The sequence below is a fragment of the Pecten maximus genome, chromosome 2, assembly GCF_902652985.1.
Source record: "Pecten maximus chromosome 2, xPecMax1.1, whole genome shotgun sequence".
Taxonomy (NCBI): domain Eukaryota; kingdom Metazoa; phylum Mollusca; class Bivalvia; order Pectinida; family Pectinidae; genus Pecten; species Pecten maximus.
Genome location: NC_047016.1, coordinates 1,843,693 through 1,861,619, shown reverse-complemented (window position 1 = coordinate 1,861,619; position 17,927 = coordinate 1,843,693). Strand labels below are relative to the sequence as shown.

Sequence of the window (17,927 nt, the reverse complement as noted above, 5' to 3'; positions counted from 1 at the left end):
GATTATTTCTGTGGTTGATTTTTCCAATGTTCGTCTAACATATTCAAATGCCTCGACAGATTTTGCATTTACTACATTCGACGGGAGAGAGTTCCATACCTCGATAGTTCTCTGTGTAAACTACCATTTTCTAACATTTAATCTCGAAAGCTTTTTATAGATCTTCAGGCCATGCCCCCGTGTTGAGGAACTACATCCATGTATATGTATTGTAATATAAATATTTGATTGAATGATTTTAATGATTGGTAGATTAAGTTTTTGTAATCTTGGTAGGTCAGTCATTTGAATAAACTTGCTGGTCCATTATCCAAGCATGCTACTGGCCCAATGTCATGACCCAGGATCTTTAAATATTGAGTTAAGCTCATTTGTCCGCCAATGCCTTCAAAGTAGGTCAAAAGGTCAGCCATTTGAACAAACTTTGTAGCCCTTCATACCACCATGCTACTGATCCAATATCATCCACCTGCACGTCTTGTTTATAGAGAAGTCATTCAAAGATTTCAAGACATTTCACCAAAGTAGGTCAAGGTCAGTCACTTAAATAAACTTAGTGGCCCTCATCCCAGCATGCTACTGACCCAATATTATGACCCTGGGTCTCTAAATATTGAGAGAAAGTTATGTATAGATTTTAACACGTTCAACCTCTATGACCTACAAAGTAGGTCAAGGTCAATCATCTCAGCATTGGCCATCATCAAGACCCATGTCAATGAGTTATTGTTATTGAGAAGTTGTTGCTTAAATGGAAAATTCGACACAAGACAAAAAACAGATTTAGCTTAATGATTCTAGGCTTTTCAGTTAATGAGTAGTTGTTTGAGCTAGTTAACTATGACCTTGATTATGGACTACTTCTTTTCTCAAACTTTTGGCATTCATCTCTGTCTAAGCTATTATCATGATGATGAGGGTAGATCAACACATCTGTCCCTGTGACCTTAAACATGGGTAAAAGGAATTTCTTTTTACAGACTATCCCCTGGATTAGAATAAATCTCCTTGAAAATATTTAAGATAACAGGGATGAAATATGTTAAACAAGAGGCCTATGGATCATCTGACTCTAAAGACCTTTCTACTAGTACAGTGGTAGTGTTGGCCATGTCGGCCATCATAGATTTCGGACTAACCAGAAAAATAACAACACTTGGTCGGGATCATCTCAGGGATCATTGTAGCCAAGTTTGAGCTGGATGCCACTGGTGGAAATTGAGTAGAAGTTTGAAATAGGTATTGTTCAGGAAAATCATGATTGTGCAATCATGTTACAAAATGGACATCACGGCTGCCATGTCAAATTTTCTCAAGGCTGAAAAATAACAACTTTGTTGGCTCCCCTTCCTTAACATCCTCACCAATTTCCAGCTCAATGGCACCAGTGGAATTGGAGAAGAAGTTTAAAGTGTGTTTTTAAGATGGCTGCCATCTTGGATTTCAGTATCGACGCGTAAAATAACAACATTTAGTCAGGATCACTTCAGGTAAGTTTGAGCTGAATCCCAATGATGGAACTCGAGAAGTTTGAAATAGGTGTTGTTCCGGAAAACCATGATTGGGCAATCATGTTACAAACAGTAGCTGCCATGTCAAATTTTCACAAGGCTGAAAAAGAACATTTTGTTGGCTCCCCTTCCTTAACATCCTCACCAATTTCAAGCTCAATGGCACTAGTGGAACTGGAGAAGTTGTTTAAAGTGTGTTTATTAAGATGGCTGCCATGGAGGTCATCTTGGATTTTGGACTGACCCGAAAAATAACAACACTTAGTCAAGACCATCTCTTGATCATTTCTGGTAAGTTTGAGCCGAGTCCCACTGGTGGAACTTGAGAAGAAGCTTGAAATGTGAAAAGTTTATGCATGGAGGATGACGCACTATGACGGCTGATGCACTAATACTAAAGTTCATCCTGACCCTTCAGGTCTAATGACCTAAAAATTACAACAACCTGTCCTTCAAATTTGACCAATAGTAGGCTTTGATGAAAGAAGCCAACAACAAAAGTATAAATGGGTTAAATACAGAGAGGCAACCTTAGTTCCTGCATTCAGTACCAACTTTGGTATACTTGGGGAGACAGATGACCTGGGTCTATTTTTCAAGTTAACAGTTTCAAAAATATCTTTATATACACAAATTCTAAATGATCATGAAGCTTAGGATCGTATGAGCTTGATTGTCAAATATGCTGAATCTTTTAAACAGTTCCCTCTGATGAAGGGGCCATATTTTTTTTGGTTACATGATACCAAGATACAGGACTACCAGGTATTTAACAAGTGATCTAGGTCATCTTAAATACTGATTAAGATAATATTTGGTATGTAGTGTACGCTGAGATCAAGGGCTTCGAAGGAGTATATGCCACAGTAGTTAAATGTATTAAAATATTAACATGTATATAACCTTGAACTGCAGTATAGTGGTGTAGTATAGGCTGTTAGTGTGAGTGACCATACATTTAGGTAGTATAGGCTGTTAGTGTGGGTGACCATACATTTAGATCTCAAGTACCTCAACCATTCAGGAATAATGAGCTAACAAATTGGGAAACTGTTTCATCCTGAAAGGCTTGGAACGATATAATAAAATTTTAGCTTGTAAAGCACTTTGTTCATTGCTGTCTAGCTGGCTGCTTTGATGTCTTTCCTGGTTTCTTGATGTCATCAAATAAATCTGCAGGTGAAAATCTTGATTTCCTTAATGTTGGATTACAACAGACTGTTGTAAAACTTAACGCCCAGATTGTTTCTGTCAATCCACTCTTACTTCTACTGTCCACCGTTGCCAATCAAAATGAAAACGCAAGACAATTCTGTTATTTTTCTTGGAAATTTTAATTGATAATGGCTTTACAAGACTGTATAGAGAGCTGATTTGGGACCATACTAGGTTTATCTAGAATCACAAAATAATGAACTATTTCCAAATTGAACTAAAGGAGGACTCAAGACACTTGTCTGGGGGTGTAAGAAGGGAGATAACCAACATGGCCCAGTGACATTTAGGCCATTCACAGGATTTAGCTTATCAAGGTTACAGAGACATATTGGCTTTATAGTTTGTACACATATACACAAAGTTATAACAAGTTATACATTTATATATAGTATGTACACACATACACAAAGTTATAATAAGTTATACATTCATATATGGTTTGTACACACATACACAAAGTCATAACAAGTTATACATTTATATATAGTTTGTACAAACATACACAAAGTCATAACAAGTTATACATTTATATATAGTTTGTACACACATACACAAAGTTATAACAAGTTATACATTTATATATACAGTGGAACTTCGTTAACTCGAAGTCGACGGGACCACGAAAAAACTTCGAGTTATCCGAGTGTTCGAATTAAGCGAGTTATCGTTTTTGGTGAAAAGTTTGGTCAATATTTGTCAACATTATATAATCATTATAACTTCGCTCTGTCGCTCATCAGTTTAGTGTGAAGACTGGTCAATACATGTAAATATATATGTAATGTTTCGTTATGTCACTTGTTATTTGGTGTAGTTTTGCCGATATACAGTCACGATAAAGTTTCTTTCACTTAGTCATTTCAATAACGATCTGATGTGCAAGTCATGTTTGCAAAAGGTAAACGATAAAACGGAATTCGACAAAATAACAAGTTATTAATGTCAAAACAAATAACCGTTTAAGTTTAACACAGATTGCATACAAAACGCAACAGAACTATTACCTTTTATTGGACATATATAAAATACTGTTTGATCGGCCTACTTACTTTTTATTGATAACCACGCCATTCCATGTGTATTAGCACCGGAAGTTGGGCTGCGCATGTGCGTATAAAATGTTACTGTAACTGAGTTGGCGTTTTATCCGATTTAATAGACAGCACTGACCGTTACAGTTGTACTCTGAACACCTCGGCAGTAATTACGCTATTGTTTCAGCAGTTTAAAGATTTAATAGGCGCCGGTGACTGTGTCATTTCTACACCTGTAAAAACATCAGCCGGGTAGATCTACCGGTATGTCAGAGATTAGTTCCGCTTGAGCGAACGGGTAGATCTAGATGAGTTGTTGACTATCGTGTGTACTGATATCGGCGACCGCCTTGGGAAATAAAGCAGTACTTTTTATCACCAAGACTTGTTGTTATAAGATTCAACCGACAATTTCTTTTATGAATTTATGAAACACTTATAATAGCATGTAGGTTAGTAGTGCCGATATGTTCAGTATTACAAACGGAATTTAGAAAATGTCGGCGTTTGCCACCGATCGACGAAAATTATACTTCGAGTTATTCGAACATTTCAAGTAGGATTTTTATTGTTGGGACCAAATTTTTACTTCGTATTATCCGAGTTTTTCGAGTTATCCGAATTCGAATTATCCGAGTTTTTTTTTACTAAGATAAAGAGAGAATTCGGCCGGGACCGGCGAGGTACTTCGAGTTAAGCGGGGTATTCGAGTTATCCGAGTTCGAGTTAACGAAGTTCCACTGTAGTATGTACACACATACACAAAGATATAACAAGTTATACATTTATATATAGTATGTACACACATACAGTTATAACAAGTTATACATTTATATATAGTTTGTACACACATACAGTTATAACAAGTTATACATTTACATATAGTATGTACACACATACAGTTATAACAAGTTATACATTTATATATAGTACATACACACAAAGTTCAACATGTTATTATAGAAGTATGTACATACAAAGTTATACAATATTGTAGGTATTCACAGTTATGTTACACGGTTTGTTGTAGTACATACAAATTAAAGTACAACTTGTACTGTTACACAACTGAATGAGTATATGTCACTGTACATAAATAGACCACATACATTGTAGTACACAAATGCACTGGTATATATTACTGTATACTTGGCCTAACATATAAAGGTGTATATAATTCAATGATATGTTCCAGTCGTTTTTATCCTGTTCTACTTGGAAAGGTACATACAGAAGATGCCGCCATTATCAAAGTTATATTGTCTCAGAATCACACAATTTACTTCAAAAGATGAAATTTGATCCTGTTTGAGTCCATTGTTGGTCCAAATCAAATGTGAATCAAATTCGAAAGATAAAGATTTTATTTTGCAAAACTAATAGTTACATTTAAAGTTTCAGTAAAATGTAGGTGCATCTCAGCTAGCAGAATTACCTTATAATATGGCTTAAATATTTGGCACAAATAAAATGTCAAAAAGATACCTTTGATTCGAATATTCTTAATGACATTTTACTAACATCTAAGAAACAGAAAGCTAAAGTACATGAACATGCACTCCCAATAAAAACACAAGAATCATTTATTATCCATTTTCTACAAACATCAATCAATGATGATAACAGACATGAACAACAATCATTCATTTTCTAAAAATCAATTATGCATATTAAGGTAAAACTGACAAAAATCACTCTAAATGACAAATATTTATTACTTTTCTTTTCTATCATATCATGATAACCGGTGGTGATTTTTTAGGTATCTACAGACACTACTTAAGTTTACATGAGGACAAGACAGTCCACTCTACAGACACTAGGTACATTTGTATACTGAGGTTTACATCAGGGCGAGACAGTCCACATAGATGCCCTATATTGTGAAAGCTTACCCTCCAATACACAACTGTGTTATAGATGGATTAAGCCATGTCCTGTTCTTTACACAGAATTAAATTACCACATCACCTTTACACTGAACAAAACAAGACATGTTCATGATAAAATACAACTGTATATTTGTTCAGGATTAAAATACAAAATATCACACATATCATAGTTCTAATACAAACTTCTAAAAATCTAATATTACGATAAATATATTTATATAAAATTTGTCAACATGACAATTTTCTTTGGTATAATTTGAATAAAAATTATGTAATTTGATATCACCGTAATTTAAAAAAAATTAAAGAAATAGGGTCTGACATCCAACCATGGTTTGTGTACAGATAATGTTCACTAATCAGTAAGAAATAGGGTCTGACATACAACCATGGTTTGTGTACAGATAATGTTCACTAATCAGTAAGAAATAGGGTCTGACATACAACCATGGTTTGTGTACAGATAATGTTCACTAATCAGTAAGAAATAGGGTCTGACATACAACCATGGTTTGTGTACAGATAAAGTTCACTAATCAGTAAGAAATAGGGTCTGACATCCAACCATGGTTTGTGCACAGATAAAGTTCACTAATCAGTAAGAAATCGCCTGTACAATGTACAAATAGTGTCCACACAATCAAACCTGTAAAAATGATAGAGATATGAGTTTGTGTACAAGTACACATGTTTTATATAGCACCATATGAAATACTAGGACAACAGAAATGTGGCAGAACCACAAAATATTAAGTCAAGTTTCCACACAGAAAAAGTCATGTGAAGGCTCACAACTTACAGTACATGTACATAGTTGGTTTAAATTGATTTTCACCAAATATTTTGGAGTACATGTACTGTTAAAATGAAAACAAAATGCTGTCTACCCTTAACAGTTAATCGGACTGTTCATGTCTACCCTTCAGTTAATGAGACTGTCCATCATGACTATTTTTTTGAGTTGACAGGATAATTGTAAATGCAGTAAATAACAGTAATATCAAGGAGGTTCCACACAGCCAACAAATGTATCGCTTACAACCTACAGTAACTGGGAAATTGTAGTCACTGCTGGCCACAACCTAATCATAATAAATGCTAGGAAAATGAAAGCAAACATGACAACCTAAGTCTGACAGAAATTACAGATGAAATATATGTTACACTTCAGATCACTTATAATCATTAGTTTTGCAGATTTTCACATCCTTGATTAAGAAACATATTGATTTAAAAAATTCAACATACAAAATGTTCATAAAATGGATTTCCATATATTTTAATAGTTAAATATTACTGAAGTCATCCAGAGATTCTAAGTACTGCGGAAATGTTACATAGTAGGTTAAGTTACACTTGTTCGTTGCTGTGTTTGATGTCCAACAACAGACAGGTAAGACAGGGATACATCAACATTGTGTGATCCAGACATTCTCACCAACACTCACACTTTCTCACTTGGGCACAGGTAACCTGACACCCCTTACAGACGTGTGGATACAGATCCCCTAGGTATCACACGCTTTCATACCTGGATACTTACAGAGAGGATCCACATATTACTACTCGTATGATCTAACAATAACATGTCACTTATGAGTAAGTTTTGTGGAGTATTTGCTCTTTACCTGGAGTAGTTAGTATTGATGACCTTACAGAGCCTGGTTCAGAGGAAATCTCTCCAGGAGGATGTGATTCCTCAGATATATTTCCTCGACCATGGAGGATATTTCCCTGAGCCAAGGCAATGCTAACAGATAATTTGGTAGTATCACCGGCTTATACAGAGGTGGTTTGTAATGAGCTCAGCCCAACAACACTAACCACAATCTCTCTTTAACTGTTGACTGATTCCATGACATTTGATTTTTTCCCCATCATACATTTGAACTTTTCACATTTGACCCATAACCCATTGACCTCTCCAGTCTAACCTCTGTCCTATGAATATCTTTGCTGTAATTACTGGCCAGGTGCAGACTCAATGTCAATGTTTTTGAAGCAGCCGTCTGGCAAGGAGAGTTTGATTTGTTCTATATTGTCCACATCCTCCTTTAGCATGTTGTAATCATTCTCATGCTCGGCTACCAGACGTTTGATTTCATCGTTGGCTTTCTCTAGTTTCATGTATTGATTATCGAGGTCAGCATCAATCAGCTCCTGCTCAGCACTGTCAAGTGCAGTCTGAAGGGCATCAAGTTTGGCAATGTCCACATCATCTAGTTGTACTGAAACACAAGAATGATGAATACATTGACATTTGATTTGTAATTATCATCACCCATTGCAAGTATCAGATGCTGATAAAAGAGATTTATTTAAATTTCAGCAATTTAGCCACCAGTAACGGGTGTTTGCTCCACAACATCCAAACAGGAAATGGAATTGAGTCGGAGTCGGGTCTGAAGAACACTGATGTCCTATTACAGAACAAACCTTCTGTCGAGATCGCCATTTCACCATACAACATAACATTGAAATCTCGGGTATAGTAATGACAAACCAAAAGAAATGTACATGGCTAAATTTTACTTAACTTAAACCTTTTTCGCTTAATGTATGAAAATCTCATGGGATCACTGTAAACTGGGAAAGCTGAGACAACATTTGGGTTGATTATATAGGAGATTCGTCTCGAGGTCTGCAAATATTGCAGGTGTGCTTACCGAGGAGGAGGGAGATATTCTTTACATGTGCTTACCGAGGAGGAGGAGATATTCTTTACATGTGCTTACCGAGGAGGAGGAGATATTCTTTACATGTGCTTACCGAGGAGGAGGGAGATATTCTTTACATGTGCTTACCGAGGAGGAGGGAGATATTCTTTACAGTATCCAGGGCTGCAATCACCTGTTCCGACACATTCTTTGCATCATTCTTTGCTTGAGCTGCCTTCTGTAATGCCTAAAACATTAAACAAGTAGATATGTTAACATATCCTACAACTGGTGACTACTAGCTATAACCAACAGCTTTATCACTCATTCTGTTAAGTTCACTGTAGGAGCAATAAACTTGGAGCAGGGATATACATCAGGTAAATATTTTACCATTATAAAAGTTACAGTTCTCATTGGCTGATGCTCCTCCAATCATCATCACTCTAATGAAGTTGACATTACCTTGTTGGTGTGAGCCCTGTGACTGTGTTCCATTAACATCAGCCTATCATGCTCATCAGCTGTTAAAATCCTGACCTTAGTAATTGTTACAATATGTTTACATTATTATAATTTCTCTGACCTACCTCTCCTATAAGCCTAGAGTCCTCATCAGCCTGATTCTCCAGGTTGGTCAGTTTGACATCGGTGGTATTCACCTGTCCAGCCAGACGGTCAGCCTCGTCCTTGAGATTCATGGCGCGGACCTTCGTCACATCTGCCTCTGAACGGATCCTGCTGGCAGCCTGTAGGCATACAATTTACTGTATATTCCAAATGCAAATTATCATCAAATAGGGAAAATGAATTAACGCATCAATTGTTTTAACAAACATTTAAACTTCTGGCAAAAAATGGAATAATTTACTCTACACATTTTTCAAGGTATCTGTTTTGTGACAATTTTTAGGGATAGAATAAAAATGTGAAAACTAGCCAGCTAAAAAGGAACCTTCACAGTATCACGGAAAAATCAATGGTTAGTTTTAGAACACATCATGCTGTGCACGAGGGATCAAAATAATGGAGGAAAGCAAGTAGTATATAAATAAAAAAAAAAAGGCAGAAAATAGAAACACAGCTTTAGTTGTTGCTTTTTTCCCCCTTTGTTTTAATTAATAGTTTGTGCATTCCTTGATGCTTAACTGATGATGATAAATGTCAGTTTCAGGAATCTGGTTGACAGTCATGTTCTATATAAACCATATTATGATTACCTGCATGTTTCCAGTAAATTACTATCCAGTGTATTTTTGTTCCTACATATTCAAAGTTTCAATTCACTACTTATTTTATTGCTCTTTATTGCTATCAGAATTTCCATTGCAGAACGAGCTAGGTTTCATCTCATCATCACTTTGGCCATCTCAACCAGCACTGTCATTTTCATATTTCTTGGAAATGACACCAGAACCAATCAGAAGTATTCTACTTTTACTTTAAGTATCAAATATAGAAACAACCGGAGATTTCACTTATCAATTGCCAATTGAAAAATGCTTGTCTCAAAACAGTATTCAATACATGAGGGACATTTTTATCAACCCATGTAAAATGAATTTGGAATATAGTCTTCCCCTAGGCTGGCAATGACCGCTATAGGTGTTGGCAGTATACCTGTGAAGCATTCTGTGCAGTGTCCTGTGCCTGTCTAGCCAGCGCCAGCGCCATATTGGCATCATTCTCGGCCCCAGTTAGGGCATCACTGGCCTCCTTAGTTTTATTTTCTGCCTCCTGGATCATATTTTCTATCTGTGGGATCTTCTGTAGGGCTGCGTCTGCCTCTCCCTTACTGTTCTGTACTTCTTTATCAAAAGCTGGAGATACAACAGGTATTTATTAAAGTCTTTATCAAAATCTGGAGATACAACAGGTATTTATTATAGTCTTTATCAAAATCTGGAGATACAACAGGTGTTTATTATAGTCTTTAAATTTATCAAAGTTTGGAGATACAACAGGTATTTATTATAGTCTTTAAATTTATCAAAGTCTGAGATACAACAGGTATTTATTATAGTCTTTATCAATAGCTGGAGATACAACAGGTATTTATTATAGTCTTTATCAAAATCTGGAGATACAACAGGTATTTATTATAGTCTTTATCTATGGCTGAGATACAACAGGTATTTATTATAGTCTTTATCAAAATCTGGAGATACAACAGGTATTTATTATAGTCTTTAAATTTATCAAAGTCTGAGATACAACAGGTATTTATTATAGTCTTTATCAATAGCTGGAGATACAACAGGTATTTATTATAGTCTTTATCAAAATCTGGAGATACAACAGGTATTTATTATAGTCTTTATCTATGGCTGAGATACAACAGGTATTTATTATAGTCTTTATCAAAATCTGGAGATACAACAGGTATTTATTATAGTCTTTATCTATGGCTGAGATACAACAGGTATTTATTATAGTCTTTATCAAAATCTGGAGATACAACAGGTATTTATTAAAGTCTTTATCCAAAGCTGGAGATACAACAGGTATTTATTATAGTCTTTATCAAAATCAGAGATAAAACAGGTATTTATTATAGTCTTTATCAAAATCTGGGGATACAACAGGTATTTATTATAGTCTTTATCAAAATCTGGGGATACAACAGGTATTTATTAAAGTCTTTATCAAAACCTGGAGATACAGCAGGTATTTATTATAGTCTTAATCAAAAGCTGGAGATACAACAGGTATTTATTATAGTCTTTATCAAAATCTGGAGATACAACAGGTATTTATTTAAGTCTTTATCCAAAGCTGGAGATACAACAGGTATTTATTATAGTCTTTATCTATGGCTGACATACAACAGGTATTTATTATAGTCTTTATCAAAATCTGAGATACAACAGGTATTTATTATAGTCTTTATCAAAACCTGGAGATACAGCAGGTATCTATTATAGTCTTAATCAAAAGCTGGAGATACAACAGGTATTTATAATAGTCTTTATCAAAATCTGGAGATACAACAGGTATTTATTATAGTCTTTATCAAAAGCTGGAGATACAACAGGTATTTATTATAGTCTTTAAATTTATCAAAGTTTGGAGATACAATAGGTATTTATTATAGTCTTTATCTATGGCTGAGATACAACAGGTATTTATTATAGTCTTTATCAAAGGCTGAGATACAACAGGTATTTATTATAGTCTTTATCAAAAGCTGGAGATACAACAGGTATTTATTAAAGTCTTTATCAAAAGCTGGAGATACAACAGGTATTTATTATAGTCTTTATCAAAAGCTGGAGATACAACAGGTATTTATTATAGTCTTTATCTATGGCTGAGATACAACAGGTATTTATTATAGTCTTTATCAAAAGCTGGAGATACAACAGGTATTTATTAAAGTCTTTATCAAAAGCTGGAGATACAACAGGTATTTATTATAGTCTTTATCAAAATCTGGAGATACAACAGGTATTTATTATCAGTACACCATTATAGGTACACAATAATAGGTTATGGACTATGGTCCAGGTATTAACAGGGGTGATGTGACTTATGACTGATAGTTATTGGAGTCTACATGGTTCATCAATATGGAAATATGACTGTAATGATGATGTCACTTTCTATAGACAGGAGATTCATTGATACTGTTTTTACAGAGTTGATGACCACACTTTCTCCTAGAGATGTTTTACAGATAAGATACTCCAGTATAAATCAGGGACCGAGAAAGGACAGAGAAAGGACATATAAATACAGTGTTAGATGTACCAAGTAGTGTCTGTAAGGTGTTGTTTGCCTCCTGAAGTGTCTTTTCTGCCTTGTCTACAGCCTCCCTGGCCATGGCTCGAGCTGCGTCCACCTCTGCCAACAGTATGTCAATTCTCTGTAACACAAAAAACAAGGAAAGTGAAGCCTAGGCCTCTGCTTCCAATACACACTTTAACCTAGGATTCACCTTTAGAATCATTGATTTACTATTTTTGTTGTCCAGCAAATTATCTTCTGGTTTTTTTTTCAGTGATCTTATCCTTATAGAGTGGCTTTCCTTAAATCATCCTGTTAACTGATTTTATATTATCATATAAAGTGATATGATATCTAGCATCAAACCATAAATAGAAAGTATGCTGTAGTTTTTTTTCTATATATTTTGCTTACAATAAGACATTAAAACCTGTCACCTACCTGTTGTTTACCCATCACACTCTCAAGAAGGCCATTAGCCTCGACTTTCTGACTGTCAACATCCATGAGGAGCTGTTTGTTCTGTTGGATGAGACGTTCTGCCTCCTCCTTAATGTCATTGGCCTGTAGTACAAACACATCAATATACACAACAATAGTAACCTGAGAAAACACATGTATATACTGAGGCCTTACACAACATCAGTTCACTTTCTGTTCGTGTTGTCGGAGGTACAGAAATAATATATCACCAGATTTACGTACGTATCCTCAAGTTTCCACAACAAATATTTTCTGACGAAAAATCCCAAATGTTTTGTTTCATATTCATTAATCCCTTGAAGAGAAGTTGAAAAATAAAATTGATGCTGTATTCCGCGAGATGTTGCCTATAAGAGTTTAATTTGACAAGAGAGAATATCTCTCGTCTTTGACTTACCTCAGCCTTTATCTGAGAGGTGTTGCCTATGAGAGTAGGTACATCAATGTTGGGGAGTTTGATCTTAGTTGCATCAGCATACAATTCCAGAGCTTCTTCATAAGCTTCCTTGGCACGCTCTTTTACATTGTCAGCAAACAGTTTTGTCCTGTTGTACAGGCGGTCTGTCTCCTCATATCTACAAGTTACAACAAAAATAACATTCAAATATTTTTTTTCAAAAATTTAGATTTTCTCTACTGGTAAAATCAATTTTTGCTTTCTATATAAAATAGCATGGTTGTCAAGTCCTGGATTGAAAAGGTGTCTTAATTTGTCGTTTGTAATATGAATACAGTTATTAATTTGAATAAACATTTTGAACACAATATGATTTCATGCCACCTTTCTTCTTTTAGACAATGCGACAGTGATAACTCATTAAACCAATATTTCATGCATGTTACATACCGTACTCAACCAGCATTAAGCCCCCCCCCCCCCCCCCCCCCCCCCCCCCCTCCCCCCCCCCCTCCCCCCCATCCCTGGTAGGAAATGAAGGGATTTAAAAGGGAGAGGGCCGGGTTTATGATCGAATGTAGGCCAGGTTCCAAAATGTTTTGTACCAACTTGCATTTATTAATATTAATTGTTTTGACGTTATATTAATCTATGCTGACTCTTTCAAATACATGTACAAATTCCTTTTTTCTCTTTGTATTATAGTAATTTCTATTTGAAATCATTAATATTTTTAGCAGATTTTTTTTCTCTCACTATTTCATAAAGAAAAGATGAATGCATAAAATGGAAAAGCAGTGGCGATGCAGTAGACGTTTACCTATACTAGTTTTCCATTATTTTTTGTAACATTTACATAATACCAATCAGTAATAATGTGCAAAATTTCACTTTGATCAATTTTCATATTACAAAGTTCGTTTTAGTCTGGTATGCTATATTGAGGCTGTATAATCTACAGTGGAAGGGAAGTAATGCTATTGATCGTGATGATATAATAGTTTTCAGAGCCGTGAGTTTTGTTTTTCTAAAGTGGCTTAGACGGTATGTTTTCATTGTACAGAAGGCTTGATGATTTGTTTCAGATTTTCGTGCGAAATTATGAAAAGCCATGGATTGTCTTCCGACTGTCGTAACTTACTCAAGGTGTCAAAGGGCTTGTAACACTGTGTTAGTTTAAACACGGCACACAACCCAGTTTACCACCCCAACTTGACTGAATATTACGGCAGGTGTTAAATGACCCATCACAATCAGGGTTCAATGACAGATCTATTCATCTCTGCAAGTAATTAATTGATGAATGAACTAGCCAGGTTATTAAGCTTTTCAATCACCGTCAATCGCTAGGGGATGATACGACCATCATATCTATTGACCTGATAGTTGTTTAATTGAACATTAACAAACACAATATGTACTCAAGTTGATAATATCCTTTGACAAGATTTTTTATTATTATTTTGCCTATTTTTTCGACAGTTGAATTAACATCATATTACAAGTTTCTTCAGTACAAGAACAAAACCGTGGAAGAGGCTTATTACTGAATGTAGGCCAGTTCCCAAAAAGGCGACAAAGCCAAGCCCAGAAAGGGTTTATTACTGGTCAAGTCTGGCGATACCATGTACGACTTCTGATAAATCTCCAGAAACTAGAGCATGGACGATGGATACTATGAAGCACTGACAGACTGATGGACACCATGAACGGACCAAAGGACACTGGAATTACTCTAGGACCCTCGTATCTGATGTGGGATACCTAATTAATAAGAAATATTACTTACTCCTGGGCGAGACGTTGAATATCATCCTTTGTCTGGTCTGGCTGCCTCAGGATTTCCTCAGCCATACGACGGGCTTCGTAGGACATGTTGAGAGCCATGTTGGCAATACCTTCAATCCTTTCTGCTTCTTCCTTTTGTCTGAAATGATTTACCAACACCTGAAGCACCAGCTAGATATGGCTTCTTCAATGATCATTTATTTTCCCTACCTCACTGACATACTGGTGTATTTTCTAATATCTTATCCTACCTGATACACAGGTAAGTACCTCACTGACAAAAGTTCCAGGGTTTAGCCTAACAACTGGTCCTAAACGAAATTCTGTTCTCTATTTAGGTTTTTAATAGGATGTTAAAATTACGTTTTTTTCATTTATTACATTGTTATTTTTTGTACAAATGAGCAATGGTGCAACTTCAGTTTCTTGCATAATTTTATAATCTGATTATATAAGAGAATGCAGGCAAAACCAATTTCCCCTTAACTAACTGATTTCTATTGCCTACAGTCTACTACCCTTTTTCTCGTTTAAGCTGATCATCTTACTTCATAGACTCATTGCGAGCCCTGTCTACTACCCTTTTTCTCATTTAAGCTGATCATCTTACTTCATAGACTTATTGCGAGCCCTGTCTACTACCCTTTTTCTCATTTAAGCTGATCATCTTACTTCATAGACTCATTGCGAGCCTTGTTGGCTATTTCTGTCATCTGAGCAGACTGTTGACCAAACTGGTTGAGGGCATTCTGTGCCTGCTGAAGTGCCTTGCGACCCTCCATATCTATGTAGGTCTCTGCAGCCTGCAGGGTTTGTTCAGCACGGCTGATCGCATCCTGTGCTTGCTGTACGTCCTGCTGACTGTCCTGAGACGACTGCTCGGCCGAGTAGATGTTGGATGTGATAATTCCTGCCCTTGCCAGAACATCTTGAACAGCCATCTTAAGGTCAGACAACTGGCGTCCTAAAGTCCCATTGTCACCTGATGAAAACAGAGGAACAAATAACACTAAGGATCAACAGAATAACTTATAGTAGTGTCAGTATGATACAGAAAGGTCTCATCACAGACTGTTTGTACGTTAAGTACAATGATCAACAGAATAACTTATAGTAGTGTCAGTATGACACAGTAAGGTCTCATCACAGACTGTTTGTACATTAAGTACAATGATCAACAGAATATCTTATAGTAGTGTAAGTACTAATACAGAAAGGTCTGATTGAAGACTCTGTGTATGATTAGTACAATGTCATTTTTATTTTCTTAACACTGTCAGTTAAAGTAACCTGTTACAGCGAACGCTCAAATGTATACTGTTCCCCCATACCCATTTTCTCCACAATAAGCCCTCCCTAGACACTGGTACATATCTGTGTACACTTACTGACTGCTCCCCTTGCCTCGTCCAGCAGCATGATGACGGAGTCGTTGACCTGATTCATGTAACTAAGGAACTCTGTGTCATTGAAGGCACTTGGGTTGTTGCCAATGTTGATGATAAGGTTGTTGAGATCAGCAAGTTTCCCACGGTGAGCGTTGACACGGTCTTGGACCAAGGTGTAACAGGCAGGGCAATCTGAGGCAAAATACAATCTCAATATACTCCTGGAAAATTATGTTATATATACTGGGCACTTCATCGGTGTTAGTAAATAGAACTTCTGTGAACCATTTGCTTACATTTAAATCATAATCAATGCAAATCTAAATGAACAATTGATCAGAACTTCAACAAATAACCAAACTTCCGGGCATTACTTCACATCGGTGACAGTAGCATAACCCACAAAGTTTGAAAAATAACCAAAAACATTGACAGGAACTAGAAGTTTGTCTTAATGCTCCTTCTGATGAGAGTTATGTCCCTTACCTAAACAGCCAGCTGTAAGGTTGTACTTATTTTCCATACAGCGGTCACAGTGTTGACCCTCAATGTTGGGCTGACAGGAACATCTGCCATCATTGTCACACTGCAGGTTGATAGAGCCCTCAGGATCACAGTTACAGGCTGAAATACAGAAAAGCTATGTATAATTCAGGGCCAGAATTACAGGCTAAAATACAGAAAAGCTATTTATAAATCAGGACCAGAGTTACAGGCTAAAATACAGAAAAGCTATTTATAAATCAGGGCCAGAGTTACAGGCTAGAATACAGAAAAGCTATTTATAAATCACAGTGACAGGCTAAAATACAGAAAAGCTATGTATAAATCAGAGTTACAGGCTAAAATACAGAAAAGCTATTTATAAATCAGGACCAGAGTAACAGGTTAAAATACAGAAAAGCTATTTATAAATCAGGGCCAGAGTTACAGGCTAGAATACAGAAAAGCTATTTATAAATCACAGTAACAGGCTAAAATACAGAAAAGCTATGTATAAATCAGAGTTACAGGCTAAAATACAGAAAAGCTATGTATAAATCAGAGTTACAGGCAAACATTCATACTCCAGGCATGGTATAGTTCAGGATTATTACAGGGTGTCACACTCAAATCAAGTCTTAATCAGGACAGGATTTAAAAGTTACACTACATTATTCAGTAAAATAAATGTGGTTAGTCTGAAGTGTAAATGTCAAACCAGTACAACTATCCTATAGTATGACACTAGTCTTGACGGTTTCACTTGAGACTTCTCCTAAGTAACACGAGGCGGAGAAGCCATATTGAAATGGTTTATAACGTTATAATGCCTTATAACTGGTCCCCTTACCTGTACAGCCAGCGTCAGAGAAGCCATAGTAGAATGGTTTACACTGGTCACAGCGACGTCCTGTCACTCCAGGCTTACATTGACACTGTCCTCCGCCCACTTCACATGAACTGTTGAGGGACCCCATCGGTAGACAGTCACAAGCCTCACATCCTGTAATACAACAGTTTATATCTCACTGCCTGCTGCTTCACGGAATTTTTATGTTATGTTTCCTTTTTCATGGCACAGCATTATCTATCAGATCTAATTTTATTTTTGCACTTAAAATCAAGCTAGTAGAATGGATGGAAACTTTGTCCTCCGAGAAGTGCTGTGATTACATTTTGAGGTATGTAATACAGACTTACCCGCTCCACTGTCGTACAGGTAAAGCAGGTATGTAATACAGACTTACCCGCTCCACTGTCGTACAGGTAAGGTAGGTATGTAATACAGACTTACCCGCTCCACTGTCGTACAGGTAAGGCAGGTATGTAATACAGACTTACCCACTCCAC

The 17,927-nt window shown here is 36.2% G+C and overlaps 1 protein-coding gene across 2 annotated transcripts in view; it reads right to left on the bottom strand.

The window, feature by feature from the left end:
• Positions 1–5,109: 5,109 nt before the first annotated feature.
• LOC117344564 (laminin subunit gamma-1-like) overlaps positions 5,110–17,927 on the bottom strand; it is a 47,346-nt gene continuing 34,528 nt past the window's right edge. The window contains exons 16-27 of one of the 2 annotated variants that reach the window (XM_033907360.1): positions 17,428–17,580; positions 16,581–16,718; positions 16,095–16,286; positions 15,379–15,688; positions 14,708–14,845; positions 12,919–13,096; positions 12,480–12,602; positions 12,063–12,177; positions 9,933–10,132; positions 8,903–9,061; positions 8,460–8,559; positions 5,110–7,883 (exon numbers count right to left, since the gene is read on the bottom strand). In XM_033907360.1, the coding sequence (XP_033763251.1) occupies positions 7,618–7,883; positions 8,460–8,559; positions 8,903–9,061; positions 9,933–10,132; positions 12,063–12,177; positions 12,480–12,602; positions 12,919–13,096; positions 14,708–14,845; positions 15,379–15,688; positions 16,095–16,286; positions 16,581–16,718; positions 17,428–17,580 (2,072 nt within the window). In that variant the 3' untranslated portion in view covers positions 5,110–7,617. Of the gene's footprint in view, positions 7,884–8,459; positions 8,560–8,902; positions 9,062–9,932; positions 10,133–11,518; positions 11,704–12,062; positions 12,178–12,479; positions 12,603–12,918; positions 13,097–14,707; positions 14,846–15,378; positions 15,689–16,094; positions 16,287–16,580; positions 16,719–17,427; positions 17,581–17,927 lie in introns of those variants that run through there. The other variant, XM_033907365.1, reaches the window with a different exon arrangement.